General features: G+C 46.0%; 2 protein-coding genes across 7 annotated transcripts in view; both read right to left on the bottom strand.

Annotated features, from left to right (window-relative positions):
• Nucleotides 1-14,215, bottom strand: part of LOC115156260 (integrin beta-4) — a 34,462-nt gene extending 20,247 nt beyond the window's left edge. Inside the window, exons 1-12 of one of the 3 annotated variants that reach the window (XM_029703729.1) lie at nucleotides 13,763-14,215; nucleotides 7,383-7,465; nucleotides 7,107-7,189; nucleotides 6,897-6,992; nucleotides 5,841-6,045; nucleotides 5,644-5,740; nucleotides 5,009-5,180; nucleotides 4,354-4,617; nucleotides 1,420-1,509; nucleotides 1,156-1,278; nucleotides 902-1,069; nucleotides 724-800 (exon numbers count right to left, since the gene is read on the bottom strand). In XM_029703729.1, the coding sequence (XP_029559589.1) occupies nucleotides 724-800; nucleotides 902-1,069; nucleotides 1,156-1,278; nucleotides 1,420-1,509; nucleotides 4,354-4,617; nucleotides 5,009-5,180; nucleotides 5,644-5,740; nucleotides 5,841-6,045; nucleotides 6,897-6,992; nucleotides 7,107-7,189; nucleotides 7,383-7,458 (1,451 nt within the window). In that variant the 5' untranslated portion in view covers nucleotides 7,459-7,465; nucleotides 13,763-14,215. Of the gene's footprint in view, nucleotides 1-723; nucleotides 801-901; nucleotides 1,070-1,155; nucleotides 1,279-1,419; nucleotides 1,510-4,353; nucleotides 4,618-5,008; nucleotides 5,181-5,643; nucleotides 5,741-5,840; nucleotides 6,046-6,896; nucleotides 6,993-7,106; nucleotides 7,190-7,382; nucleotides 7,466-7,988; nucleotides 8,006-13,762 lie in introns of those variants that run through there. The other 2 variants (XM_029703734.1, XM_029703722.1) reach the window with 2 other exon arrangements.
• A 9,385-nt stretch (nucleotides 14,216-23,600) lies between these two features.
• Nucleotides 23,601-27,954, bottom strand: part of LOC115156236 (SAP30-binding protein) — a 30,521-nt gene continuing 26,167 nt past the window's right edge. For 2 of the 4 annotated variants that reach the window (XM_029703675.1, XM_029703681.1), the window contains exons 6-10: nucleotides 26,932-27,023; nucleotides 26,719-26,831; nucleotides 26,530-26,633; nucleotides 26,119-26,206; nucleotides 23,601-24,919 (exon numbers count right to left, since the gene is read on the bottom strand). In XM_029703675.1, the coding sequence (XP_029559535.1) occupies nucleotides 24,744-24,919; nucleotides 26,119-26,206; nucleotides 26,530-26,633; nucleotides 26,719-26,831; nucleotides 26,932-27,023 (573 nt within the window). In that variant the 3' untranslated portion in view covers nucleotides 23,601-24,743. The remainder of the gene's footprint in view (nucleotides 24,920-26,118; nucleotides 26,207-26,529; nucleotides 26,634-26,718; nucleotides 26,832-26,931; nucleotides 27,024-27,954) is intronic. The other 2 variants (XM_029703690.1, XM_029703699.1) reach the window with 1 other exon arrangement.

Raw genomic sequence — 27,954 nt, 5'->3', positions numbered from 1 at the left:
TACTAGTTGATGTATATATCTCCTCACCTCTCTACCATACTAGTTGATGTATATATCTCCTCACCTCTCTACCATACTAGTTGATGTATACATCTCCTCACCTCTCTACCATACTAGTTGATGTATATATCTCCTCACCTCTCTACCATACTAGTTGATGTATATATCTCCTCACCTCTCTACCATACTAGTTGATGTATATATCTCCTCACCTCTCTACCATACTAGTTGATGTATATATCTCCTCACCTCTCTACCATACTAGTTGATGTATATATCTCCTCACCTCTCTACCATACTAGTTGATGTATATATCTCCTCACCTCTCTACCATACTAGTTGATGTATATATCTCCTCACCTCTCTACCATACTAGTTGATGTATACATCTCCTCACCTCTCTACCATACTAGTTGATGTATATATCTCCTCACCTCTCTACCATACTAGTTGATGTATATATCTCCTCACCTCTCTACCATACTAGTTGATGTATATATCTCCTTACCTCTCTACCATACTAGTTGATGTATATATCTCCTCCCCTCTCTACCATACTAGTTGATGTATGGTGAGCGTTCTGTGCATCACTTGATGGTGGGAGAGGCGAGTTTCCCTTCTTACTATGTAAAGCGCTTTGAGCACTGGAAAAACACTATAAATCCAATCCATGAGTATTATTTTATATGTGAGAGAAAGTAGCTTCAGTTGTGTTTGTCTCACCAGCCGTCGTTGCACTTGCACTTCCCACAGACCAGGTCTCCATGGCCTGTACACCTCACTGCGTTTGGAAATGGATTCTGAGGGAAGCAGAGATAGAGAAGGAAAGACAGTGTTAGATACCAAAACACAGTTGAGCGTTTATGTTTGTGTGTTTGTTTGTTTGTTTGTATCTTCACACCTTCTCACAGTCGCAGGTTTTACAGAGCACTTCAGCGTTGATGTTTAGAGCTGTGCTGAAGGTTGTTGGTTTGACTCTCATCTTCCCTTTTTTGTCACCCTGCTCCAGACTACACACATGCTGTTCCCCAACCATCTCATTGGCCTTGACACGCACCTTAAACTTCCCCTGGAAAACACAGAATGGGTTAGTGTGAGTGTGTGAGTGCGCGTGTGTGTGTGTGTGTGTGTGTGCAACATGTAATTGTTTCTTACTATTTGCCCAGGCTTGACTTTGAAGGTTCCTGTTTGTGCAACATTGCCACTGTAAGACAGGACCTGAGCTTCTATAGCTTTAGGTCTATCCTCAGCACGGATACTGATCTTAGAACGGATATTCTGAGAGGACAGAGACGGACAGTATTATTAGGACATCTGGCTTTCCCAATAGCCCGTAGGGGGGATACATAAAGGGGAATCAAATGCAAATCATGTGTCCATTGCGCAACACCTGTTAACTTTAAACAAGCCCGTTCTTACCTCGAAAGCTTTCTCCATGATATTGAGGATGTTAGCAGAGTCTTCCTGTAGCAGGCCCAGCTCAGCGATGGGGAAATACTCATGAAGCTTCTACACAGGAGAACCCACAATACATGAAGGGGTTATCTGCAATGCTACAGATGAGTTAAGTGCTCACAGAACAGACAGTGGCTAAACTCAGTGGAATAAGTATACTTTAGGAGTGAAAATGGGGATGATGACGTGTTTGTAGGGTTAGTATGGTGCAGGGTTCAGGTTAGAATGGTGGAGGGTTCAGGGTTCAGGTTAGAATGGTGGAGGGTTCAGGGTTCAGGTTAGTATGGTGGAGGGTTCAGGGTTCAGGTTAGTATGGTGGAGGGTTCAGGGTTCAGGTTAGAATGGTGGAGGGTTCAGGGTTCAGGTTAGTATGGTGGAGGGTTCAGGGTTCAGGTTAGAATGGTGGAGGGTTCATGTTAGTATGGTGGAGGGTTCAGGGTTCAGGTTAATATGGTGCAGGGTTCAGGTTAGTATGGTGGAGGGTTCAGGTTAGTATGGTGCAGGGTTCAGGTTAGTATGGTGCAGGGTTCAGGTTAGTATGGTGCAGGGTTCAGGTTAGTATGGTGCAGGGTTCAGGTTAGTAAGGTGCAGGGTTCAGGTTAGTATGGTGGAGGGTTCAGGTTTGTAAGGTGCAGGGTTCAGGTTAGTAAGGTGCAGGGTTCAGGTTAGTATGGTGGAGGGTTCAGGTTAGTAAGGTGCAGGGTTCAGGTTAGTATGGTGGAGGGTTCAGGTTAGTATGGTGCAGGGTTCAGGTTAGTATGGTGCAGGGTTCAGGTTAGTAAGGTGCAGGGTTCAGGTTAGTAAGGTGCAGGGTTCAGGTTAGTAAGGTGCAGGGTTCAGGTTAGTAAGGTGCAGGGTTCAGGTTAGTAAGGTGCAGGGTTCAGGTTAGTCTGGTGCAGGGTTCAGGTTAGTAAGGTGCAGGGTTCAGGTTAGTAAGGTGCAGGGTTCAGGTTAGTATGGTGCAGGGTTCAGGTTAGTAAGGTGCAGGGTTCAGGTTAGTAAGGTGCAGGGTTCAGGTTAGTATGGTGCAGGGTTCAGGTTAGTAAGGTAAAGGGTTCAGGTTAGTAAGGTGCAGGGTTCAGGTTAGTATGGTGGAGGGTTCAGGTTAGTAAGGTGCAGGGTTCAGGTTTGTAAGGTGCAGGGTTCAGGTTAGTATGGTGGAGGGTTCAGGTTAGTAAGGTGCAGGGTTCAGGTTAGTATGGTGCAGGGTTCAGGTTAGTATGGTGCAGGGTTCAGGTTAGTATGGTGGAGGGTTCAGGTTAGTATGGTGCAGGGTTCAGGTTAGTATGGTGCAGGGTTCAGGTTAGTATGGTGCAGGGTTCAGGTTAGTATGGTGCAGGGTTCAGGTTAGTAAGGTGCAGGGTTCAGGTTAGTATGGTGGAGGGTTCAGGTTTGTAAGGTGCAGGGTTCAGGTTAGTAAGGTGCAGGGTTCAGGTTAGTATGGTGGAGGGTTCAGGTTAGTAAGGTGCAGGGTTCAGGTTAGTATGGTGGAGGGTTCAGGTTAGTATGGTGCAGGGTTCAGGTTAGTATGGTGCAGGGTTCAGGTTAGTAAGGTGCAGGGTTCAGGTTAGTAAGGTGCAGGGTTCAGGTTAGTAAGGTGCAGGGTTCAGGTTAGTAAGGTGCAGGGTTCAGGTTAGTAAGGTGCAGGGTTCAGGTTAGTCTGGTGCAGGGTTCAGGTTAGTAAGGTGCAGGGTTCAGGTTAGTAAGGTGCAGGGTTCAGGTTAGTATGGTGCAGGGTTCAGGTTAGTAAGGTGCAGGGTTCAGGTTAGTAAGGTGCAGGGTTCAGGTTAGTATGGTGCAGGGTTCAGGTTAGTAAAGTAAAGGGTTCAGGTTAGTAAGGTGCAGGGTTCAGGTTAGTATGGTGGAGGGTTCAGGTTAGTAAGGTGCAGGGTTCAGGTTTGTAAGGTGCAGGGTTCAGGTTAGTATGGTGGAGGGTTCAGGTTAGTAAGGTGCAGGGTTCAGGTTAGTATGGTGCAGGGTTCAGGTTAGTATGGTGCAGGGTTCAGGTTAGTATGGTGCAGGGTTCAGGTTAGTCTGGTGCAGGGTTCAGGTTAGTAAGGTGCAGGGTTCAGGTTAGTATGGTGGAGGGTTCAGGTTTGTAAGGTGCAGGGTTCAGGTTAGTAAGGTGCAGGGTTCAGGTTAGTATGGTGGAGGGTTCAGGTTTGTAAGGTGCAGGGTTCAGGTTAGTATGGTGGAGGGTTCAGGTTAGTAAGGTGCAGGGTTCAGGTTAGTATGGTGGAGGGTTCAGGTTAGTATGGTGCAGGGTTCAGGTTAGTATGGTGCAGGGTTCAGGTTAGTATGGTGGAGGGTTCAGGTTAGTATGGTGCAGGGTTCAGGTTAGTATGGTGCAGGGTTCAGGTTAGTAAGGTGCAGGGTTCAGGTTAGTAAGGTGCAGGGTTCAGGTTAGTATGGTGCAGGGTTCAGGTTAGTAAGGTGCAGGGTTCAGGTTAGTATGGTGCAGGGTTCAGGTTAGTATGGTGCAGGGTTCAGGTTAGTAAGGTGCAGGGTTCAGGTTAGTATGGTGCAGGGTTCAGGTTAGTATGGTGCAGGGTTCAGGTTTGTAAGGTGCAGGGTTCAGGTTAGTATGGTGCAGGGTTCAGGTTAGTAAGGTGCAGGGTTCAGGTTAGTATGGTGGAGGGTTCAGGTTAGTATGGTGCAGGGTTCAGGTTAGTAAGGTGCAGGGTTCAGGTTAGTATGGTGGAGGGTTCAGGTTAGTAAGGTGCAGGGTTCAGGTTAGTATGGTGCAGGGTTCAGGTTAGTATGGTGCAGGGTTCAGGTTAGTAAGGTGCAGGGTTCAGGTTAGTATGGTGCAGGGTTCAGGTTAGTATGGTGCAGGGTTCAGGTTAGTAAGGTGCAGGGTTCAGGTTAGTAAGGTGAGTAGTAGCGCTGAGTTCTTACCTCATAGTAGGTGAAGGAGTAGTTTGTGACGGCAAAGATGGGGATGATGTTGTGTTTGCCCAGCAGACGGACCAGGGTGGGCACAGAGGGGTAGTCCTGACTGGTGTCCTCTGTGTATTTCCCATCGTTGTCCAGGTGGCACTGCTCGTCATTGCGTGGCATGATGCCAGCCAGCACGTTGGCACCGTCACTCTCGTAGTGGAAGGCCGACTCGGTGGAGAAGACCAGGAGGTGGGTGGCATGGTCACGCCAGCCAATCTTTTCCTGGAGGGGAGAGAGGGTAGGAGGAGAGAGAGAGGGTAGGGTGAGAGAGAGAGAGAGAGAGGTGTAAGGGAGAGAGGGTAGGAGGAGAGAGAAAGAGAGTGTAGGGGGAGAGAGAGAGGGTAGGGTGAGAGAGAGAGAGAGAGAGGTGTAAGGGAGAGAGGGTAGGAGGGGAGAGAAAGAGAGAGAGAGAGAGAGAGAGAGAGAGGTGGAGGAGAAGAAAGGAGGTAAGGAGAGAGTTATATTTAATTATTTAGAGCCTTCTGAAGAATTTCACACAGTGGTGCATCACAGTTAACTTTACTAAAGCAAGCTTCAAATAATCAAACATCCCAAATGGTACACCAAAGATGGCTGCTTGTCCTTTCTAGTAAATCTAACTCTATAGTCCTACCCCGCAGACTGTAGCCTGCAGTATGGCGTCGAAGCCCCCCTCTGGAGCATCCAGGTTGCCTGAGATCCTCTCCTTCTGCAGCTTCTGGGTGAAGGACTGCAGGTCAGAGGTCAGAGTGATCACATTTCGGAACGAGAAGGGAGGGTCGCTGTTGGGCCACGGCTGGGCCAGTCTGGAGAGGAAGAGGAGGGAAGGGGGGGGTTAGGAGAGGAAGAGGAGTAGAGGGGAGGGTGGGGGAGAGGAAGAGGAGGAGAGCACGGTGGAGAGGAAGACGAAGAGGAGGAGAGGGGAAGGAGGGAGTAGGAGAGGGGAGGGAGGGAGGGGGAGAGGAAGAGGAGGAGAGGGGAGCACGGGTGAGAGGAATAGAAGGAGAAGAGGGGAGCGCAGGAGAAAGGAAGGGGGAGAGGAAGAGGAGGAGAGGGGAAGTGGGAGAGGAAGAGGAGAGGGGAAGAAGAAGAGGAGGAGAGGAAGAGGAGAAGAGGGGAAGGGGAGAGGAAGAGATAGAATGAGGGACCATGAGTATGATTAGTGTATAAATGCCGACCTTTTCATATGGTAGTGATGTTTGCTTTTGGGTCTGTGTATGTATATCTGTGTCTGTATGGAGAGGATTCTAATAGTTAGAAAGTTCTTACTTGGTCGGTCTCATGTCTGTCTGGGGCTCCACCACCTTGTCCACAAATTTGCCGAAACCGATGGTGTAATCATCAGACAGCTTCCCCACCAACTCAGCTATACGGAGAACAGAACACATCACCAAACCACACTATCCCAGTACTACACTGAAGACAATGGTTTTACAATTCCACTCATTGTTCCCCCTCTAACTTACCCAGCTCAGCACCCATCCTTTTGAGGTTGTCCAAATCATCCTTCATGGAGTTGGAGAAGTCCATGAGAATATAGAGGTCGAGAGGTCCTTTCGCTGGTTCAAACACCTCCATCTCAATCTCTCTCTCCTCCCCTGGCAGCAGAGTCATGGACATATCCTGGGGGGCCACCTGAGAGCGCTTCATCAACATGTCAATCTTCTGGTTCTAGAGAGGGAGGGAGATGGAGGGAGATGGAGGGAGGGAGATGGGGAGATGAAGGGATGGAGAGAGGGAGAGAGATGGAGGGAGGGAGATGGAGATAGAGGGATGGAGGGAGAGAGATGGAGGGATGGAGGGAGAGAGATAGAGGGATGGAGAGATAGAGGGATGGAGAGAGAGAGATAGAGGGATGGAGAGAGAGATAGATGGATGGAAGGAGCGAGATAGAGGGATGGAGGGAGCAAGATAGAGGGATGGAGGGAGCGAGATGGAAGGAGAGAGGGATGGAGGGAGCGAGATGGAAGGAGAGAGGGATGGAGGGAGCGAGATGGAAGGAGAGAGAGATAGAGGGATGAGGGAGAGAGAGAGAGAGAGGGATGGAGGGAGGGAGAGAGGGATGGAGGGAGAGAGAGAGGGATGGAGGGAGAGAGAGAGGGATGGAGGGAGAGAGAGAGAGAGGGATGGAGGGAGAGAGAGAGAGAGAGGGATGAGGGAGAGAGATGGAGGGAGAGAGATGGAGGGATGAGGGAGAGAGATGGAGAGAGAGGGATGGAGAGAGAGATAGAGGGATGGAGAGAGAGATAGGAGGGATGGAGATAGAGGGATGGAGGGAGAGAGATGGAAGGATGGAGGGAGAGAGAGGGAAGAGTGAGTCATGTCTATAACATGGCAACATGGTAAACTTTAGGAGTGACCGGTGCTCCAACCTCAGCAAAAAGCTTGTGACTGTAACAACTGGAGGGACGCTTGTGGTCGAATGTACTGCAGCCAAACGATGATGATGATATTACAGTGGTAACCAGATGACTAGACTAATGAATCCATGTAGTAAGGATTACTGTGATGACAAAACGTACTTTCTCCATTGACAGACTGCCTTCCGCCGTCACCGCGCCAGTACAGCCGTGGTCTATGATGTTCTCCAGAAGGTCACAGCGGGGTCCATCAAAGATCTGTATGTTAACACAAACACACGGGTCGCGTTGGTGTTTACCGCTAAATGTGTCTGTGTGTGTGTGGGGGTTAAGCTGTGTCTGAAGGCAACTGGAGTAATAGTTTCTTCTCACCTCGTCTGGGCAGTAGGCACAGCCCTTCCCTGACTGGATACATGCTGAACAGGTGTTAGCCCTTGCAGCCAGACAGTGGTTTACTACAGGACAGAGAATCATCAGAAACATGAAGCTATTCCTTGTAGTATGACTCTAGAATTCCAGTTTGGATTCTCAGTAAAGATGACTCAGCCGCATGAACTAGATGGTGTCTACTGACATATTAAAATATCCCAAGTCCACACTGCAATAACACTATGTAAAAATCACTTGATTCATTAAAATTATTCTCACCTTTTTCAGCGTAGCTACTCGCCGTGAGGACAGCAAGTACAACCCCCACCAAGAGATGTAACGTCCATCTCCCCATCTCCCCCCTGCAACACATACACAGGTCATGAGCTTTCAACCCCCACCAAGAGATGTAACGTCCATCTCCCCATCTCCCCCCTGCAACACATACACAGGTCATGAGCTTTCAACCTTCACCAAGAGATGTAACGTCCATCTCCCCATCTCCCCCCTGCAACACATACACAGGTCATGAGCTTTCAACCCCCACCAAGAGATGTAACGTCCATCTCCCCATCTCCCCCCTGCAACACATACACAGGTCATGAGCTTTCAACCTTCACCACGAGATGTAACGTCCATCTCCCCATCTCCCCCCTGCAACACATACACAGGTCATGAGCTTTCAACCTTCACCACGAGATGTAACGTCCATCTCCCCATCTCCCCCCTGCAACACATACACAGGTCATGAGCTTTCAACCTTCACCACGAGATGTAACGTCCATCTCCCCATCTCCCCCCTGCAACACATACACAGGTCATGAGCTTTCAACCCCCACCAAGAGATGTAACGTCCATCTCCCCATCTCCCCCTGCAACACATACACAGGTCATGAGCTTTCAACCTTCACCACGGGATGAATACACTCATGACCAGGTGAGGTAGGAGTAGGTTAAAGTTTCCCCTTGATCGATGGTCAGTCTTGTGTTTCCACTCCGTTGGAGAAGTCAGTTGGTCCTCGATCTGTGCGCCTTAAACAGCTTCTACTTGGAGAGGTCAGAGTATCATCAAGCTGACTCAAAGAGTCTCATCAATCTCATCAATTTCAGCCTCCAGTATTGCCTCCTGTGCTGCGTTATCAGCCTCCTGCATTGTAATTTCCCCCCAGCGACCTCAGCACCTGGGTATTCCTCTACAGAAATATGATGGTGTTACCCAAACCACCTGGCTCTGTTCTCTCTGTGGCCTTCCCACAGACCTTACACTCCTACAGAACACAGAGACAACAGATGGGTAAAGCACTGAAGTGTGACTGAGATACAGTGAGCTCCAAAAGTATTGGGACAGTGACATTAGTTTTTTGGGGCTCTGTATTCCAACACTTTGGATTTGAAATGATACAATGATTATGAGGTTAAAATTATGAGGTTAAAATTAGGTTAAAATTATGAGGTTAAAATTAGGTTAAAATTTGAGAGTATTTTCATCCACATTGGGTGAACTGTTTAGAAATAACAGCACTTTTTGAATATAATCCCCCCATTTTAGGGAACCGAAAGTACTGGGACATATTCACTTATATGTGTATTAAAGTAGTCCGAAGTTTAGTGTTTTCCCATATTCCTAGAACACAATGATTACATCAAACTTGTGACTCTACAAAGTTGTTGGATGCATTTGCTGTTTGCTTTGGTTGTGTTTGAATGTATTTTTTAATGGTAAATAATGTATTGGAGTCACTTATTGTAAATAAGAATAGAAAATGTTTTTAAACACTTCTACACTCATGTGGATGTTACCAGGATTACAGATAGTCCTGTGAATGAATTGTGAATAATAAGTTAGACGCACAAATATCACACCCTCAAGACATTCTAACCTCTCAATATTACAATAACAGGGGAAGTTAGCTTTTTTTTGGGGGGGGGTTATGATATTATGTGCGTCTAACTTTCTCACTCATCATTATTCACGATTCATTCAGGATTATCCGTAACCATGTTAGCATTAATGTAGTGTTTAGAAACATACTATATTCTGATTAACAATAAATAGAGTCACAAACCAAACTTGATGTAATCATTACGTGCTAGGAAATTCACCCGATACTTTTGGTCCCTTAAATGAGGGGACTATGTACAAAAAGTGTTGTAATTTGTAAACGGGTCACCCGATATGATTGGAAATACCCTCAAATGAAAGCTGACACAGTCTGCACTTTAACCTCATAGTCATTTTATAATTTCAAATCCAAAGCAATGGAGTACAGTGCCAAAACAACTAAAAATGTGACACTGTCCCAATACTTTTGGAGCTCACTGTACTTTGGGGGAATGTTCCTCCAGACATCAAGACATGTTTTATGCAAATGTTGTGCGCAAAGAGCTACAGTCTAATGCAGTAGTATATATATATATATAGATAAATCAGATTCATATTTCCCCATCGCACATTATCCTGTAATTGTTTATTTTATTCATACTTCTCTACATTCATACGTTATAATGAAGCTATAGTGTTATAATGTAGTCTGTCGTGTTTAGCTTCAGTGTTCATACTGTGTGTGGATTGTGTAAATTCTGAGTCTATACTGTACATATTGTCCGTATATTTGTCTGTCTATATTCTGTTTGTGGCAGCACCATTAAACCAGGTTAAATTCACATACATGCAAATGTATTTGGCAAATAAAGGTGATTCTGATGCCACACTGATTTTTCTCCACAGAGAATCTTACATTTTAAGTAAATGCTGACCAGTGGAGGCTCCTCAGAGGAGGAAGGGGAGGATTATCCTCCTCAGTGATTCATTTAAAAAAAAAAATATTGAAACATTTAAAAAGTTATTGTTTTTGAGAAAACTATACTAAATATATTCACGTCACAAAATATTTGATTAAAACACACTGTTTTGCAATGAAGGTCTACAGTAGCTTCAACAGCACTCTGTAGAGTAGCACCATGGTGTAGCTGGAGGACAGCTAGCTTCCATTCTCCTCTGGGTACATTGACTTCAATACAAACGCTAGGAGGCTCATGGTTCTCATCCCCTTCCATAGACTTACACAGTAATTATGACAACTTCCGGAGGACGTCCTCAACCTATCAGAGCTCTTGAAGCATGAACTGACATGTTGTCCACCCAATCAAAGGATCAGAGAATTAATCTAGTACTGAAAGCATAAGCTACATCTAGCTAGCACTGCAGTGCATTAATGTGGTGAGTAGTTGACTCAAAGAGAGAGAAAACCAATAGTTGAACAGTTTTGAAAATTAAAGAAAGCAAGAAAGAGATATATATATTTTTCACTTTCACTTACTTAGCATTAAATGCAGCTAGCTAGTTTAGCCTACTCAAACAAAGAGGGATGCTATGTTAGCTAGCTGGCTACGGCTATCCAACACTGGAACTCTTCCAAGTCAAGGTAAGCTTCTGGTCTGATTCATTTATTGCCACCAGGGCCTGCTGGTGTAACTGCTGAACTGCTTGCTGCTGACTGTATACTGTACTGCATGGTTTACTAACATGTTAGTTCTAGTAGCTATGCTGACTATGAAGTGACAACGATGTAGGCTGTGTGTAGTGGTTAGCGGTAATAATATGAAGGTTTGCTTTGGAAGGTTTTTTCCGCCTTGTCACAGACAGCTGATGTGTTATGCACTGAAGTCCACAAGGGAAGGGAAAAGGTGAAAGGAGGAGAGTGCGTAGATAGATGCGAGAAGGAATTATATGTACAATAAGCTGTTTGTATGTGGCTGCTACGAAAGTGAACTGTGTTTACGGGTGATCAGGTGTGTATTCATTGCACCAATTCTGTTGAAAAAGATTTCTTAAACGGAAGCAAATGAATAGAAACTCTTGTTTGCAACTGTTAGACTAATGACTACACCCTAGATCAGCTAGATGCAGGCAAGAGTGTGCAAGGCGGAATTAAATATGTCACTGTCACCTTGATTACTCAAATTTCTCTCGATCTGAGTGCACCTACATTGTAAACCTTCATTAATGGGCTAGGTTGTAGCAACCTCATCGTGGGTATAGGGAACATTAGAGTATCATGTAGTAGCCTAATCCTAATAATGTTACATTGAGCTGGGTGAATGGAATATGAATGGCCTTCATTCAATATGCTGTAATAGAAATAAGGCCATGTTCATAAAAAAAAAAAATCATCCTCCCTCATCTTAAACGGCTCCAACCGCCACTGATGCTGACAGTTGGTGGCACAGGATATCCTAGTAATTGAGTCAGAGGAGGAAGAGGGTTTTATGGAGAATTATTATTTTTTAAATGTATTTTGACCATTGGCTCACCCAGCAGGAATTTCACATCCCCAAAACAGAGCAGGGCAACAGAGCAGGGCAGCAGAGCAGGGCAGCAGAGCAGGGCAACAGAGCAGGGCAACAGAGCAGGGCAACAGAGCAGGGCAACAGAGCAGGGCAACAGAGCAGAGCAACAGAGCAGGGCAACAGAGCAGGGCAACAGAGCAGGGCAACAGAGCAGGGCAACAGAGCAGGGCAACAGAGCAGGGCAACAGGGCGGCTGAGCAGGACAGCAGAGCAGGACAGCAGAGCAGCTGAGCAGCAGAGCAGGACAGCAGAGCAGGGCAACAGAGCAGGGCAGCTGAGCAGCAGAGCAGGACAGCAGAGCAGGACAACAGAGCAGGACAACAGAGCAGGACAACAGAGCAGGACAGCAGAGCAGGGCAACAGAGCAGGACAGCAGAGCAGGGCAACAGAGCAGGACAGCAGAGCAGGACAGCAGAGCAGGACAGCAGAGCAGGGCAACAGAGCAGGGCAACAGAGCAGGGCAACAGAGCAGGGCAACAGAGCAGGGCAACAGAGCAGGGCAACAGAGCAGGGTAACAGAGCAGGGCAACAGAGCAGAGCAACAGAGCAGGGCAACAGAGCAGGGCAACAGAGCAGGGCAACAGAGCAGGGCAACAGAGCAGGGCAACAGAGCAGGGCAACAGTGCAGGGCAACAGAGCAGGGCAACAGGGCGGCTGAGCAGGACAGCAGAGCAGGACAGCAGAGTGAAGCAGAGCAGGACAGCAGAGCAGGGCAACAGAGCAGGGCAACAGAGCAGGGCAGCTGAGCAGCAGAGCAGGACAGCAGAGCAGGACAACAGAGCAGGACAACAGAGCAGGACAACAGAGCAGGTCAGCAGAGCAGGGCAACAGAGCAGGACAGCAGAGCAGGGCAACAGAGCAGGACAGCAGAGCAGGACAGCAGAGCAGGACAGCAGAGCAGGGCAACAGAGCAGGACAGCGGAGCAGGAACACTTACTGTAGTATAGTACAGGTGTGTTTACCTATCACATTAAATCCCTGACTAGGTTGAGCCAGTTAAGAGAGAAAAACAGGACAAATGATATCTTCACTGTGAGAAGAAATATGAGGCCCCTAAAGGTTATCTGTTAACTACTATTAAACACATCAAAGAAGAACATGTACAGTCAGACTTCTCATGGAGAAAGTTCAAATACTAAGAGTTTGGAAAAACAAAGTTCTGCTTGAACTCACCGTTGGTCTAAATTACTAAATATCTGGATCGCAGGAAATTACGACTAACAGCTAATAGGATCCAAATAAACAACACTAGTGAAATACAGCCGTAAAAAAATATAGATTCACGATGTAAAGACAGAAAAAAAGAGAGTGGTTGCTGGTTGTGGTCCCAGCTCAATAATCTGCCCGGAGACCAGGTGAACATTCCAACGGAGGGAGGGGACCTAGCCGTTATGACATCAATAGGGGTCGTCACGTCAGTGACAGGGGGCACAGCCGGGGAGACCTAGGTAAATCAACCCAACTATTCAGTCAGCCCCGTAGAAAAACAGCTACTTAATTACCACACCATCAATCCATCTAAGCACAGGCAGGTAAATAGGAACAGCTGTCTCAGAGTGGAGAGATGTCTGTGACCTTTTGTCTGTCTGTGGTTTTTAATTCTTCTGCAATCAGAATGAGAGTCCCTCGTGGTCTTGGACTGTCCCAATGCACCTTGTCATTACCCTGTAAATCTAGTTGGCTGTGTCTATGTTACCAGAGCGGGAAGGGTAGGACTCTTAAATAGTAGTTGTTAACGTGCAAAGAGAAGAATGCTGTTATGCAACAACTTTTACAAACTATGGTTTGATAGCAATAAAAAACATGAAAGGATTTTGTATCAGTATAGGCCTTAAACTTCTATATGACTCTCTCTAAGAGCAGATGCATACTCTGTTGTAAGTCCATTTCATCTGTAGAACTGTTTTCATCTGTGTCACATTTTGGTCTTTATCCTTAGCATGTTATTAAGAGGAGCTAGACACCAGCTCTAACTTACTTACTGACCCTTGACCTGAGTAGCTGACACAAATTCAAAACACTCAGGTCATAGACATTGTCAAGATATATCCTTTAACTTTCTTATAAATGCACAGCTGTCTGCATGCTCGCTGCCCCATGCCTCTTGCTGACTTCTATCTCAATAGGACTCACCCGAATAGGACTCACCCGAATAGAAAATGAATAGAATAAAACTGCTTTTGTAATATTCAAGTAGATAACTATCATCTTAACCTTGCAGGCTGGAACAGAAGTGGTAGATCAGTGAAAACAATGGGAGAAATTAGTGAGTTTAGAGCCTTGTTAAAGAGATTACGGATCAAACGAACCTCTTACAGCTGCCTTGCCCAATCCAAGCCCAAAAGAAAGAAATTTAAAAAAGGGAATCGCTTAATCCTTTTGTTTAACTCTCCACTCGTCTGTAAGGTCAGTATCCACCGGTGTCTGTGGGAGAAAAACCCTCCTCTTCCAGCCTTGAAGTCCGAGTTCCACGTCTGAGAGAGTAATGACAGGAGAGAGACTCGACTTTCCCCTTTTTCTTTCCTTCTTTCTTTTCCGCTCGTCTTCTATCCCCTTGAACCTGGAGGCGAGGTGCGTGCCTGTGTGTACGCTGACTGTCAGCCTTAATGACAGAGCGAGAGAGAGACGGGAAAGAGAACCAGCGAGTGTGTGTGTGTGCGCTGAGATTTGATCCCTCCTCTAACTTGCACCCACTCTCTCTCTCTCAAGTTTAGGTAAGTAGCTAACAGTAAGGGTAACTCCCTCACCCTCTCGTCCCCTGGTGTTTAACGCTCAAAGCTCCACACCTCTGAGTGTGTTAGGCCCCCTCCCGGCTACATTCCTCCCAGGCTGGGCTTACCTGTGTGGGCTTGAGCCTGGGAGTGTCAGAGAACAGAACACTGCCTGGAGGTTACGTGAAACAGTCACACGTACACAAAGACCTGGAGTTCTGTACTACAGTTTCCCAACTCCAGTCCTCCAGTACCCCAACAGTGGTTCCCAACTCCAGTCCTCCAGTCAGGGGCGGTTTTTGGGGGGGGGGGGAGTGGCAGTGCGCCTGTGACAACAATTTTGGACCCCCTTGTGGCCCCCCTAAATGTGGAGTATGAAATTATTTTTACATAACAAATTTTTGCTATCCTTCTTTTTTTACATCCGTTATTAGACAATGGCAAGGATGATGACATGGTATTTTGCCTGCTAATGCCTGCAATGCAGTGAAGAAAACGATATGACAACAATAACGTCTAATGTAACTGGCCCTCTAACAGTACAACTGGCCCCAGCTTGGCCCCCCCAGTTGAAATGGTCTAGAACCGCCACTGCCTCCAGTCCCCCAACAGTGGTTCCCAACTCCAGTCCTCCAGTCCCCATATCAGCACATATTTTCATTACAGCCCCAGACACGCACACCTGATTTAACATGTCAGCTAATCATCAAGCCCTCAATGAGTTGAATCAGGTATGTTTGTCCAGGGCTACAATACAAATGTGTACTGTTGGGGGTATTAGAGGACTGGAGTTATAAACACTGTTGGGGGTATTAGAGGACTGGAGTTATAAACACTGTTGGGGGTACTAGAGGACTGGAGTTATAAACACTGTTGGGGGTATTAGAGGACTGGAGTTATAAACACTGTTGGGGGTACTAGAGGACTGGAGTTATAAACACTGTTGGGGGTATTAGAGGACTGGAGTTATAAACACTGTTGGGGGTACTAGAGGACTGGAGTTATAAACACTGTTGGTGGTATTAGAGGACTGGAGTTATAAACACTGTTGGGGGTACTAGAGGACTGGAGTTATAAACACTGTTGGGGGTACTAGAGGACTGGAGTTATAAACACTGTTGGGGGTACTAGAGGACTGGAGTTATAAACACTGTTGGGGTACTAGAGGACTGGAGTTATAAACACTGTTGGGGGTACTAGAGGACTGGAGTTATAAACACTGTTGGGGTACTAGAGGACTGGAGTTATAAACACTGTTGGGGGTATTAGAGGACTGGAGTTATAAACACTGTTGGGGGTACTAGAGGACTGGAGTTATAAACACTGTTGGGGTACTAGAGGACTGGAGTTATAAACACTGTTGGGGGTACTGGAGTTATAAACACTGTTGGGGGTACTGGAGTTATAAACACTGTTGGGGGTACTAGAGGACTGGAGTTATAAACACTGTTGGGGGTACTGGAGTTATAAACACTGTTGGGGGTACTGGAGTTATAAACACTGTTGGGGGTACTGGAGTTATAAACACTGTTGGGGGTACTGGAGTTATAAACACTGTTGGGGGTACTGGAGTTATAAACACTGTTGGGGGTACTGGAGTTATAAACACTGTTGGGGGTACTGGAGTTATAAACACTGTTGGGGGTACTGGGGGTACTGGAGTTAAACACTGTTGGGGGTACTGGAGTTATAAACACTGTTGGGGGTACTAGAGGACTGGAGTTATAAACACTGTTGGGGGTACTAGAGGACTGGAGTTATAAACACTGTTGGGGGTACTGGAGTTATAAACACTGTTGGGGGTACTGGAGTTATAAACACTGTTGGGGGTACTGGAGTTCTAAACACTGTTGGGGGTACTGGAGTTCTAAACACTGTTGGGGGTACTGGAGTTATAAACACTGTTGGGGGTACTAGAGGACTGGAGTTATAAACACTGTTGGGGGTACTGGAGTTATAAACACTGTTGGGGGTACTGGGGGTACTGGAGTTATAAACACTGTTGGGGGTACTGGAGTTATAAACACTGTTGGGGGTACTGGAGTTATAAACACTGTTGGGGGTACTGGAGTTATAAACACTGTTGGGGTACTGGAGTTATACACACTGTTGGGGGTACTGGGGGTACTGGAGTTATAAACACTGTCGGGGGTACTGGAGTTATAAACACTGTTGGGGGTACTGGGGGTACTGGAGTTATAAACACTGTTGGGGGTACTGGAGTTATAAACACTGTTGGGGGTACTAGAGGACTGGAGTTATAAACACTGTTGGGGGTACTGGGGGTACTGGAGTTATAAACACTGTTGGGGGTACGGGGGTACTGGAGTTATAAACACTGTTGTATTGGACTCGCACATACCTACCTGTGTGTGTGTGTGTGTGTGTGTGTGTGTGTGTGTGTGTGTGTGTGTGTGTGTGTGTGTGTGTATACAGGGACTTTCTATCGCAAATAAACACCAATTAATGACATGATATCCCACTGTGCAAGAACCATTCTTGAATTTGACAAACCCCAACCCTCTCTCTGGGGTTTAACCCCAACCCCCTCTCTGGGTTTTAACCCCAACCCCCTCTCTGGGTTTTAAGCCCAACCCCCTCTCTGGGGTTAACCATAACCCCCTCTCTGGGGTTTACCGCCAACCCCCTCTCTGGGGTTTACCGCCAACCCCCTCTCTGGGGTTTACCCCCAACCCCCTCTCTGGGGTTTACACCAACCCCCTCTCTGGGGTTTAACCCAAACCCCCTCTCTGGGGTTTAACCCAAACCCCTTCTCTGGGGTTTAACCCAAACCCCCTCTCTGGGTTTAACCCAAACCCCCTCTCAGGGGTTTACCCCAACCCCCTCTCAGGGGTTTACCCCAACCCCCTCTCAGGGGTTTACCCCAACCCCCTCTCTGGGGTTTACCCCAACCCCCTCTCTGGGGTTTACCCCAACCCCCTCTCTGGGGTTTACCCCAACCCCCTCTCAGGGGTTTACCCCAACCCCCTCTCAGGGGTTTACCCCAACCCCCTCTCTGGGGTTAACGCATTCTGACCAGGGTGTGTGTTTTACACCTGACCAGGGTTTGTGTGTATTAAAGTGGAGTTGCATACACTTTCACACACTGTGGAATACAGTATATGTAAATATGACACTGTGGAATACAGTATATGTAAATATTACCACATAATGTATTGTATTACCAACAGCTCTATTGAAAAGAGCTACAGACATGAAGTCTGCATCTGTTACTGTTCACCTTGGAGGGGATATGACCTCTGCCCCGACCAGACCAGCTGTTACAGGTTACACAACTCCTGTGGCTAGATCTGCTCTTACTGGAGAAGCCACTGTCCAGTGTCCACACAGCCCAGGAGACCCAGGTCAAGACTAAGGCAGTATATCTATGGGGTCCTAAGACTCAGGAGACCGAGACTCTGTGGTCTTCAGAGGACTGAACAAACATCAAACAGGCTTATTCAGCAACCAGAGAGTACAGGAGCTGCACAGGACCTCAAAGTGCCCCCAAACTCCTGTTCCTACTCGTACTGTATCCAGACTTTTGACTGGCATACGATGACTCAGATGTGATAAAATATCATTTTCCTCCCCAACTGACTGTTTGAAAAGGGCATAATTAAAACAGAACACAATCCTGCCGATATAAACCACATTTGGGACTGACAATGGTTTAGTTCTCTCCAGAGAAATAGACATGTTGCAAAACATCTCTCTCTCTCCCTCCCTCTCTCCCTCCCTCCCTCCCTCCCTCCCCCCCGGTTTTTGCCAATGTTGCCAATCCAAACATCACTTTGCCTTGGTTCTTGATTGAGGGAGAGGCAGGGAGTTCTAGGCTGTGGCTAGAACCGCAAAAGGTTCTACTGTCGACAACAGTAGGAGAGGCGGGTGTACTTAACCTTGAACATTACCGGTAAAACATTCACACAAAAAGGTTTGCTACAGTCCAGTACACCTACTACTTTCAGGCGTTGTACGAACCATCTTGACATGAAGATTAGACCGACTATCACAATGCACCAGCACAGAAACAGAGGAGGCCTACAGGAGGCCTGTTGTACAGAAACAGAGGAGAACTACTGGAGGCCTGTTGTACAGAAACAGAGGAGAACTACTGGAGGCCTGTTGTACAGAAACAGAGGAGACCTACTGGAGGCCTGTTGTACACAAACAGAGGAGACCTATTGGAGGCCTGTTGTACAGAAACAGAGGAGACCTATTGGAGGCCTGTTGTACAGAAACAGAGGAGGCCTGCTAGAGGCCTGTTGTACAGAAACAGAGGAGGCCTGCTGGAGGCCTGTTGTACAGAAACAGAGGAGGCCTGCTAGAGGCCTGTTGTACAGAAATGGAGAAGACCTACTGGAGGCCTGTTGTACAGAAACAGAGGAGGCCTGCTGGAGGCCTGTTGTACAGAAACAGAGGAGGCCAATGTGACTTAACAAAGAATTTGATGTCGGAATGTTGTTATAGTGACAGGTAGCCAGGCAACCTAACCCAACGACCTGTAACCTCTAAAGAGTTTTAAACAACTTTAGAAACGCATGCGACGTTGAATGCCAAACAAACATCATAAAGCAATACGTTTTAATATACTGCTCAAAAAAATAAAGGGAACACTTAAATAACACATCCTAGATCTGAATGAAAGAAATAATCTTATTAAATACTTTTTTCTTTAAATAGTTGAATGTGCTGACAACAAAATCACACAAAAATAATCAATGGATATACAATTTATCAACCCATGGAGGTCTGGATTTGGAGTCACACTCAAAATTAAAGTGGAAAACCACACTACAGGCTGATCCAACTTCGATGTAATGTCCTTAAAACAAGTCAAAATGAGGCTCAGTAGTGTGTGTGGCCTCCACGTGCCTGTATGACCTCCCTACAACGCCTGGGCATGCTACTGATGAGGTGGCGGATGGTCTCCTGAGGGATCTCCTCCCAGACCTGGACTAAAGCATCCGCCAACTCCTGGACAGTCTATGGTGCAACGTGGCGTTGGTGGATGGAGTGAGACATGATGTCCCAGATGTGCTCAATTGGATTCAGGTCTGGGGAACGGGCGGGCCAGTCCATAGCATCAATGCCTTCCTCTTGCAGGAACTGCTGACACACTCCAGCCACATGAGGTCTAGCATTGTCTTGCTTAGGAGGAACCCATGGCCAACCGCACAAGCATATGGTCTCACAAGTGGTCTGAGGATCACATCTCGGTACCTAATGGCAGTCAGGCTACCTCTGGCGAGCACATGGAGGGCTGTGCGGCCCCCCAAAGAAATGCCACCCCACACCATGAAATGCCACCCCACACCACCGCCAAACCGGTCATGCTGGAGGATGTTACAGGCAGCAGAACGTTCTCCACGGCGTCTCCAGACTCTGTCACGTCTGTCACGTGCTCAGTGGGAACCTGCTTTCATCTGTGAAGAGCACAGGGCGCCAGTGGCGAATTTGCCAATCTTGGTGTTTTCTGGCAAATGCCAAACGTCCTGCATGGTGTTGGGCTGTAAGCACAACCCCCACCTGTGGACGTCGGGCCCTCATACCACCCTCATGGAGTCTGTTTCTGACCGTTTGAGCAGACACATGCACATTTGTGGCCTGCTGGAGGTCATTTTGCAGGGCTCTGGCAGTGCTTCTCCTGCTCCTCCTTGCACAAGGCGGAGGTAGTGGTCCTGCTGCTGGGTTGTTGCCCTCCTACGGCCTCCTCCACGTCTCCTGATGTACTGGCCTGTCTCCTGGTAGCGCCTCCATGCTCTGGACACTACGCTGACAGACACAGCAAACCTTCTTGCCACAGCTCACATTGATGTGCCATCCTGGATGAGCTGCACTATCTGAGCCACTTGTGTGGGTTGTTGACTCCGTCTCATGCTACCACTAGAGTGAAAGCACCGCCAGCATTCAAAAGTGACCAAAACATAAGCCAGGAAGCATAAGAACTGAGAAGTGGTCTGTGGTCCCCACCTGCAGAACCACTCCTTTATTGGGGGTGTCTTGCTAATTGCCTATAATTTCCACCTGTTGTCTATTCCATTTGCACAACAGCATGTGAAATTTATTGTCAATCAGTGTTGCTTCCTAAGTGGACAGTTTGATTTCACAGAAGTGTGATTGACTTGGAGTTACATTGTGTTGTTTAAGTGTTCCCTTTATTTTTTTGAGCAGTGTATATACACTAATTGTATTTCAGTTCTCAGAGAGATTCCTAACCAATACGCATGTGTTTTGGAACTGGTTCTAAATGCTATGTGACACCCGTATTCTGACAGTCCTGGTTGTTGAAATGACCACTGCGGATGGCACTCCCCATGGCAACCATTCAGACTGACCAATGACTGGGGCTGATGCATAGCCGCGGGAAGGTGCTGCGTTTTCCCCCCAACGCTGATAATAGTGGTGGAATATAGAAATACTTGCTTGATATGTTTTCCAGTTTCTTTAAATACTTTACAAAGGCAACGTATTTTCTAAGTGAAAAATAAAAAATGGTCTATTCATTCCTTTTCCCTTTTAGTAGACACTCTTATCCAGAGCAACTTACAGTAAGTAGTGAGTGGATACATTTTCAGACTGGTCCCCAGTGGGAATCGCACCCACAACCCTAGCATTGCAAGCACCATGCTCTACCAACTGAGCCACATCATCACAAACCACTTGATGTCTCAATGTACTCAGTTACTGTATTGGTCATTGTTTCTGTCTATGGTGATAGAAAGTCTACAGGTACTAACCTAGATGACCTGCCTATGTACAATACAGTCATGTACATTTACATTAAGTGGTTTGTAAGGATGGTAAATTAATACTGCACAAAAAAAGTGGTCATTTTCCATGTTATTTGTTCAAGATAAATATTTAATTTGATGTGGATGTGTTGTGTCTGTCTATAACTTTGCACCTTTTTGGTGTGAATATTTGAGGACAGGGTTTTGTTCTTTCTGGATTCCATTAGAAAGGCAATATGACGTCGAAGAGAACGGGAACAGGGCAACAACTCTTAAAATTCCAACAATTGTTTTTGCATTTTTTATTATTCAGGTTTTTCAGCGGGTGCTACAGAACATTCAGCACCCCTAATTCCTGCAGCAATGCCATTCTGTAAAGCAACATTTAACACAGCAGACAAATCAATAACTACAGCCTAGTGGGCCATTCCTGTCTAAAATGAGGTGCTTGCTGAATAGTGCAAATTGATATAGAATAAAACAATTATCAAAGTTAACGTATAAGCACATTTGTTCCAGCTCTTTACACATTTAAATGTTACTCTAAAATAACTTACTTCAAGAGCAAAAGTGCTGCGCCTCTTAGGGCAACGAAGGTTGGTTGTTCGTTGCCGACGGTTGGTGGTAGCCTCCCGGATACTCGTGAAGTTGACAGGCTTCAGCGACATTTAGCCTAAGATATTGCACTAAATCCAGGCAAACTGTCAGTGCATACAAAATGTTAAAGTTTTCAACTTTTTGGACATTCTCCCCAACCAATTCTTCCCAACTTCAACTCGCGCGATTTGTTCAACATACTGTCCAGTGCCAAACTCGGATTTCCATGATAAAAGCGACTGTTCAGTAGTCTTTGTTCAGCTCTTTTTTCTATAACACGGGTACAAACACAGCCAATGAGACATATGGCCTGTTTTCCAGGGGAGTGGGATACCAATTCATGAAGACATAACCTAGGCTACATAAGTGCTTGGTGTTTCGGAACATTTGGTCTAAATATGTTAGACTTCAGTAACTAACCTATAATTAATTCAGGCTATCTAACTTTCACCATGGATAATGTTTCAGACTACTGGACTTCATATTCACCGAGTACATTGAGTCAACCCTGTGTCAGTGTACCAGATGGAAGGTCTGTTGTGTTGAGGAGGTTTATGCCTGTTCAGCACTTTAATAGCTGTACACTGGGTGTGTCTCTGACTCACCTGGGTGCAGAAACACACACACACACACACACACACACACAATTCCAAGGACAGGCCCAGATCAGCCAAAATAGTTTGTGCGAGTGTGTACTGGGTAGGGCTGCTATGCTGAAGCTACAGATGAAATGCAGCCGGCAGGCATATATCTCAGCACACTGCCATAAAACAGGACTTAACCGAACAACACAGGGAGACAAAGAGAGGGAAACTTAGAGAGAAAGAGACCCCCCCCCCACACACAAACAACAGTACTGACATAACAGAGAGAGGGGGACAGAAAGAGAAAAGTAGTTAAAACTGATTTTGCACAAGCAGAATAACGATGTATTACATACTGAACCTGAAATTGTTTCTAGTTCTCCACTCATCTGGTTTTAGAGTTCAGGAGTACCTCAGGGAGCTGAGCCAGCGGTGCTGGGATGGGATTATATCCAGGAGAGCATGTCGGTGGTCTGAGCCACAGCTGATTCCTGAGACAGAGAAATATCTGGGTGGTGGGCCCCATCACGTCTAACAAGCTGAAAAACACAAGAACCTCAGTCTATATTCACATGAAACAAATGTTTGTTCAATTACAATGTCTCAAGATTTGTCTGAAAATGCCATGAGAGGGAACCTTGGATGTGTCCTCATTCCCTTTCATGCCAACCTTAATCCCCACTGATAGGTGAAAGGACTGGATGGGTTACCACCACATAGGCTTTGATCTTTACAACCAAAAAATAACTTAAACCCTCTTCATTCATCAAAAGACAAACCAGCCACTTGTGACAACTTCAATACACTGTTAAAGGATACGGTTAAGGCTTACTACAGGCTTACTAGTACTCAAATCTAATGGTGATCTGGGGGATCTGTGGAGGGTAGGCTGATCCTAGATCTGTGCCTTAGGGCAACTTTAACTCAAACGGTACGTACTCTAGTGAACGACTCTTCTGAACTATGACCTCCCGCTGTGCTTCAAAAGACTGCGGAATGAGGCGGTGTTTTATCGTTTCTGCTGGATGGAACTCAGATGGAGAGATAGAGGGATACAAGAAGAAGGGAAGAATGGGTGTAAATCACAACATGCACCTGGACACAAATACCTAGTGGCCAGAAAGAGAGAGAGAAGGGTGGAAAGGAGAGGAAAAGAGAGTGAGTTCACTTTTTATTGTTTATTTCACTTTTGTTTATCCATTTCACTTGCTTTGGCAATGTAAACATATGTTTCCCATGCCAATAAAGCCCCTTAAATTGAATTGAGTGAGATTGATTGAGTGAGTGAGAGCGAGAGGAGACAGGAATTCCTCCAGCCAGATTCAGGCCAGTGGCTGAAGTCAATAGTACTGGAATACAACAACAGAACCATCCCTTCATTTCTAGACAGAACATTGAAAATATTTATCCAGAGAACAGTATGAAAATAAATATGATAAAATACTATTATCTTACATTATGTATGAAAGACAGATGCTATTGACGCCAAGACAAGTGTACAAGAACGGGCGCACACTCCGATTGAAAAGGCAGTATAACGTTTATTTTATTGACCATATCATCATCATCATCATCATCATCATCATCATCAGCGATATATATGTACATTTGTAAAAATGATTCCCCCTAAGCTCTTTGAATAGGCCATTTAAAATTAAATTAAATGAGGCAAGGAACGTTGATGCAAATATCCACAGTCTGAGTATTCCCCTTTCATCTTCACTAGACCACATTCCAGTACATGGTCAAAACACAGCCCATATATACACTGTGGGTAGAACAGAAATCCTTTTGTAGAGGCCAAAAATAATACAAATATATACTTTACCATAACAGGTGGGTAGATAGTGTAAGAAACCACTTTACTGGAGGATGGAAGTGAGACTAACTTCAAGTTTCAGACATGAGACTAGTAACTTATGCCATAACTAGGTTACTTCCTAGGTAGGATGTTTTTCCCAATGGACAGTCTTCAGCTAACATCTAAACCCAGTTTCTAGCTGACAGAAACACAAACAGATCAATGCATAACTTCAACAGGGTGCTGACTGGTGAGCTGGATGAAAGAGGAATCTCACATTGATATAAATAAAAATGTACAGACAAAGAGTCTTATTAAATCTCAAGTCAGGATGGAGTCCTTTGATCATATCCTGTAGACCAAACATCCCAGAGACAGGATGGAGTCCTTTGACCATATGATATAGACCAAACATCTCAGAGACAGGATGGAGTCCTTTGACCATATGATATAGACCAAACATCCCAGAGTCAGGATGGAGTCCTTTGACCATATGATATAGACCAAACATCCCAGAGTCAGGATGGAGTCCTTTGACCATATGATATAGACCAAACATCCCAGAGGCAGGATGGAGTCCTTTGACCATATGATATAGACCAAACATCCCAGAGACAGGATGGAGTCCTTTGACCATATGATATAGACCAAACATCCCAGAGACAGAAGGAGAGATGCAGAAGTCTTGTATGGCTAGATGAATATAGAAATATTCCATATTGTCGGAAGACATTCTCTCTCATAGCAATACAGTCATACAGGACCATACACACCAACACACTTCTCTCGCTTACACACGTTCTCATCCATCCTCTCATCTTTCCTCTCATCCATCCAAAACACACACACTTCCTCCCTGTTCACTACTTGGCTTTCTTCAGGATGGTGCCTACGGCAGAGATTACGGTGGTCTTGGTTCCGCTGGCGGTGGTTGTCACGGAGACAACCGCTGGCAGGGTTGCCGTGGTAGTGAGCAGGGCAGGCTGGGCCAGGGTCACGGGCACCGCAGAGTCCCACTTACTCTTCCTCTTCTGAGCTTCTGGTGAGGGAGAGAGAGAGGACGGGTGAGAAAGAGAGGATAGGGAGAGCGAGAACGGGAGAGAGCGAGATCGGGAGAGAGAGCGAGATCGGGAGAGAGAGCGAGATCGGGAGAGAGAGCGAGATCGAGAACGGGAGAGAGCGAGATCGAGAACGGGAGAGAGCGAGAGAGAGCGAGATCGAGAACGGGAGAGAGCGAGAGAGAGCGAGAACGGGAGAGAGCGAGAGCGGGAGAGAGAGCGAGAGCGGGAGAGAGAGCGAGAGCGGGAGAGAGAGCGAGAGCGGGAGAGAGAGCGAGAGCGAGAGAGAGAGCGAGAGCGGGAGAGAGAGCGAGAGCGGGAGAGAGAGCGCGAGCGCGGAGCGGGAGAGAGGGGAGAGCGCGCGCGCGGGAGAGAGGGAGAGCGCGCGCGCGGGCGGGGGAGAGAGGGAGAGGCGCGGGAGAGAGGGAGAGGCGCGCGCGCGGGAGAGAGGGGAGAGCGCGCGCGCGGGGAGAGAGGGAGAGCGCGCGCGCGAGCGGGAGAGAGGGAGAGCGAGGTAGAAAAATGAGGTAGAAACTGAGCTGCACTTCCTCCTGCCAAATGTATGACCATATTAGAGACACATATTTCCCTCAGATTACACAGATCCACAAAGAATTTGAAAACAAATACAATTTGATAAACTCCCATATCTATTGGGTGAAATACCAGTGTTCCATCACAGCAGCAAGATTTGTGACCTGTTGCCACAAGAAAAGGGCAACCAGTGAAGAACAGACACCATTGTAAATACAACCCATATTTATGTTAATTTATTTTTCCGTTTTGACTTTAACTATTGCAGATCATTACAACACTGTATATATATACACACATAATATGAAATTTGTAATGTCTTTATTATTTTTGGAACTTCTGTGAGTGTAATGTTTACTGTTAAGTTTTTATAGTTTATTTCACTTTTATTTTCTATTTCACTTGCTTTGGCAATGTTAACATACGTTTCACCATGTAAATAAAGCCCTTTGAATTGAACTTGAAAGAAATAGTGAAAGGGAGAGAACCGGGAACCAGATATAATCTTACGTTTTTTTCTCTTTTAGGAAGGTCACACTAAAAATCAGGGAAGATAATGTTTCTATAGTGTGGGGGCTGTAACAACAAAATGTGGAATGAGTCAAGGGGTATGATTACTTTCTGAAGGCGCTGTAGTTGTGTGTACCTGTAACTGTACTAGCAGCAGTATTGGTTGTGGGAACTGCTGCGTTGGTGGGGTTGCTGCCCTTCTTAGTGGCCGTCACAAACTCAATCTAGGAGAGAGAAGACAAAACACTATCACACTCGTACTGCAGAGGGCTGGGCGGTGCTGACTGGCTGTTGTGGTGACACTTAATCGCTTGGCAGGATACTTGAACATAAAGTACAGGCAGTCTGTGGCAACATGCCCCTGACGCACACTGATTACAGAACAGCCCTGTCTGTGATTAGTGAAACAGGAGCACAGTAAACGTACAGTGTTGGAAAAGCTATTTTCTCTGTACAGGTATAACAGAGATTGAGCATGTGGTTAGAGGAAGGCACGGGTTAGTTTTGTGAGGGGGGTTGAAAATGTGTGTATTGTAATTTACATTACCTCGGGTGGCCTCTTCAAGTCAACTAAAACGCCTGTGGTCCTCACCTTCGTCCTGTCCTTCTTGGCTTTCTCCAGTTTATCCATCTCTACTTTCTGAGCTTTGGCTGCAGGGAGAGAACGGAAACTGTTCAGTTGATAGGACTGACTGGCAAGCACATACAGCCACCAACGCACCAATGACCTCCTTACCCAGTGCCTCATAGTAAGAGTCCTCTGACCAGCCGTGAGGATCAAACATGTCTTTAGGGTAGTTGGTTCCCAGTTCATCTATGCCACAGAACTGGATGAGTTTCTCATAGATACTGGATAGACACAAAGACATGTCAGCAAATGTATCTGGAAAAGCAACATGTGTATCATCGATAGGATCATAACTCTAGGAATCTGTGTGTGTGTGTGTACCTGGGATTCCTGAACTCTTTTTTCCTCTGAATGTGGTTGTTTGTGTCAAAGTCTCCATGTAGATTCTTCTCATACAGCTTCTGGATCTTCACCTGTTGACAGAAAACCAACATATCTGATAGGTAACATAGGAATCAAATCCCCACTAGGAAAGTTCCTACTACAAGTTCCTAATACCTCAGGGAAATATTTGGTAACCAAGGAGCCGGGCCAGTCAACTGGAGCCTGGGGGATCCACTATGGTAAATTATCCTTAAACGGACAAGATGGAGGATTGGAATGTAATGGCACTACTGTATCTACAGTACTCAGAACAGTCAGAAAAAAGTATTTGATCCCCTGCTGATTTTGTACGTTTGCCCATTGACAAAGAAATGATCAGTCTATAATTTTAATGGTAGGTTTATTTGAACAGTGAGAGACAGAATAACAACAAAAAAATCCAGAAAAACGCATGTCAAAAATGTTATAAATTGATTTGCATTTTAATGAGGGAAATAAGTATTTGACCCCCTCTCAATCAGAAAGATTTCTGGCTCCCAGGTGTCTTTTATACAGGTAACGAGCTGAGATTAGGAGCACACTCTTAAAGGGAGTGCTCCTAATCTTAGCTTGTTACCTGCATAAAAGACACCTGTCCACAGAAACAATCAATCAATCAGATTCCAAACTCTCCACCATGGCCAAGACCAAAGATCTCTCCAAGGATGTCAGGGACAAGATTGTAGACCTACACAAGGCTGGAATGGGCTACAGACCATCACCAAGCAGCTTGGTGCGATTATTCGCAAATGGAACAAACACAAAAGAACTGTCAATCTCCCTCAGCCTGGGGCTCCATGCAAGATCTCAACATTTTTGACATGCGTTTTTCTGGATTTTTTTGTTGTTATTCTGTCTCTCACTGTTCAAATAAACCTACCATTAAAATTATAGACTGATAATTTCTTTGTCAGTGGGCCAATGTACAAAATCAGCAGGGGATCAAATACTTTTTTCCCTCACTGTACTAAACACAAGACA

This window comes from Salmo trutta, chromosome 2 (assembly GCF_901001165.1).
Source record: "Salmo trutta chromosome 2, fSalTru1.1, whole genome shotgun sequence".
Classification (NCBI taxonomy): Eukaryota; Metazoa; Chordata; class Actinopteri; order Salmoniformes; family Salmonidae; genus Salmo; species Salmo trutta.
This window is presented reverse-complemented; position numbering and strand designations above follow the sequence as displayed.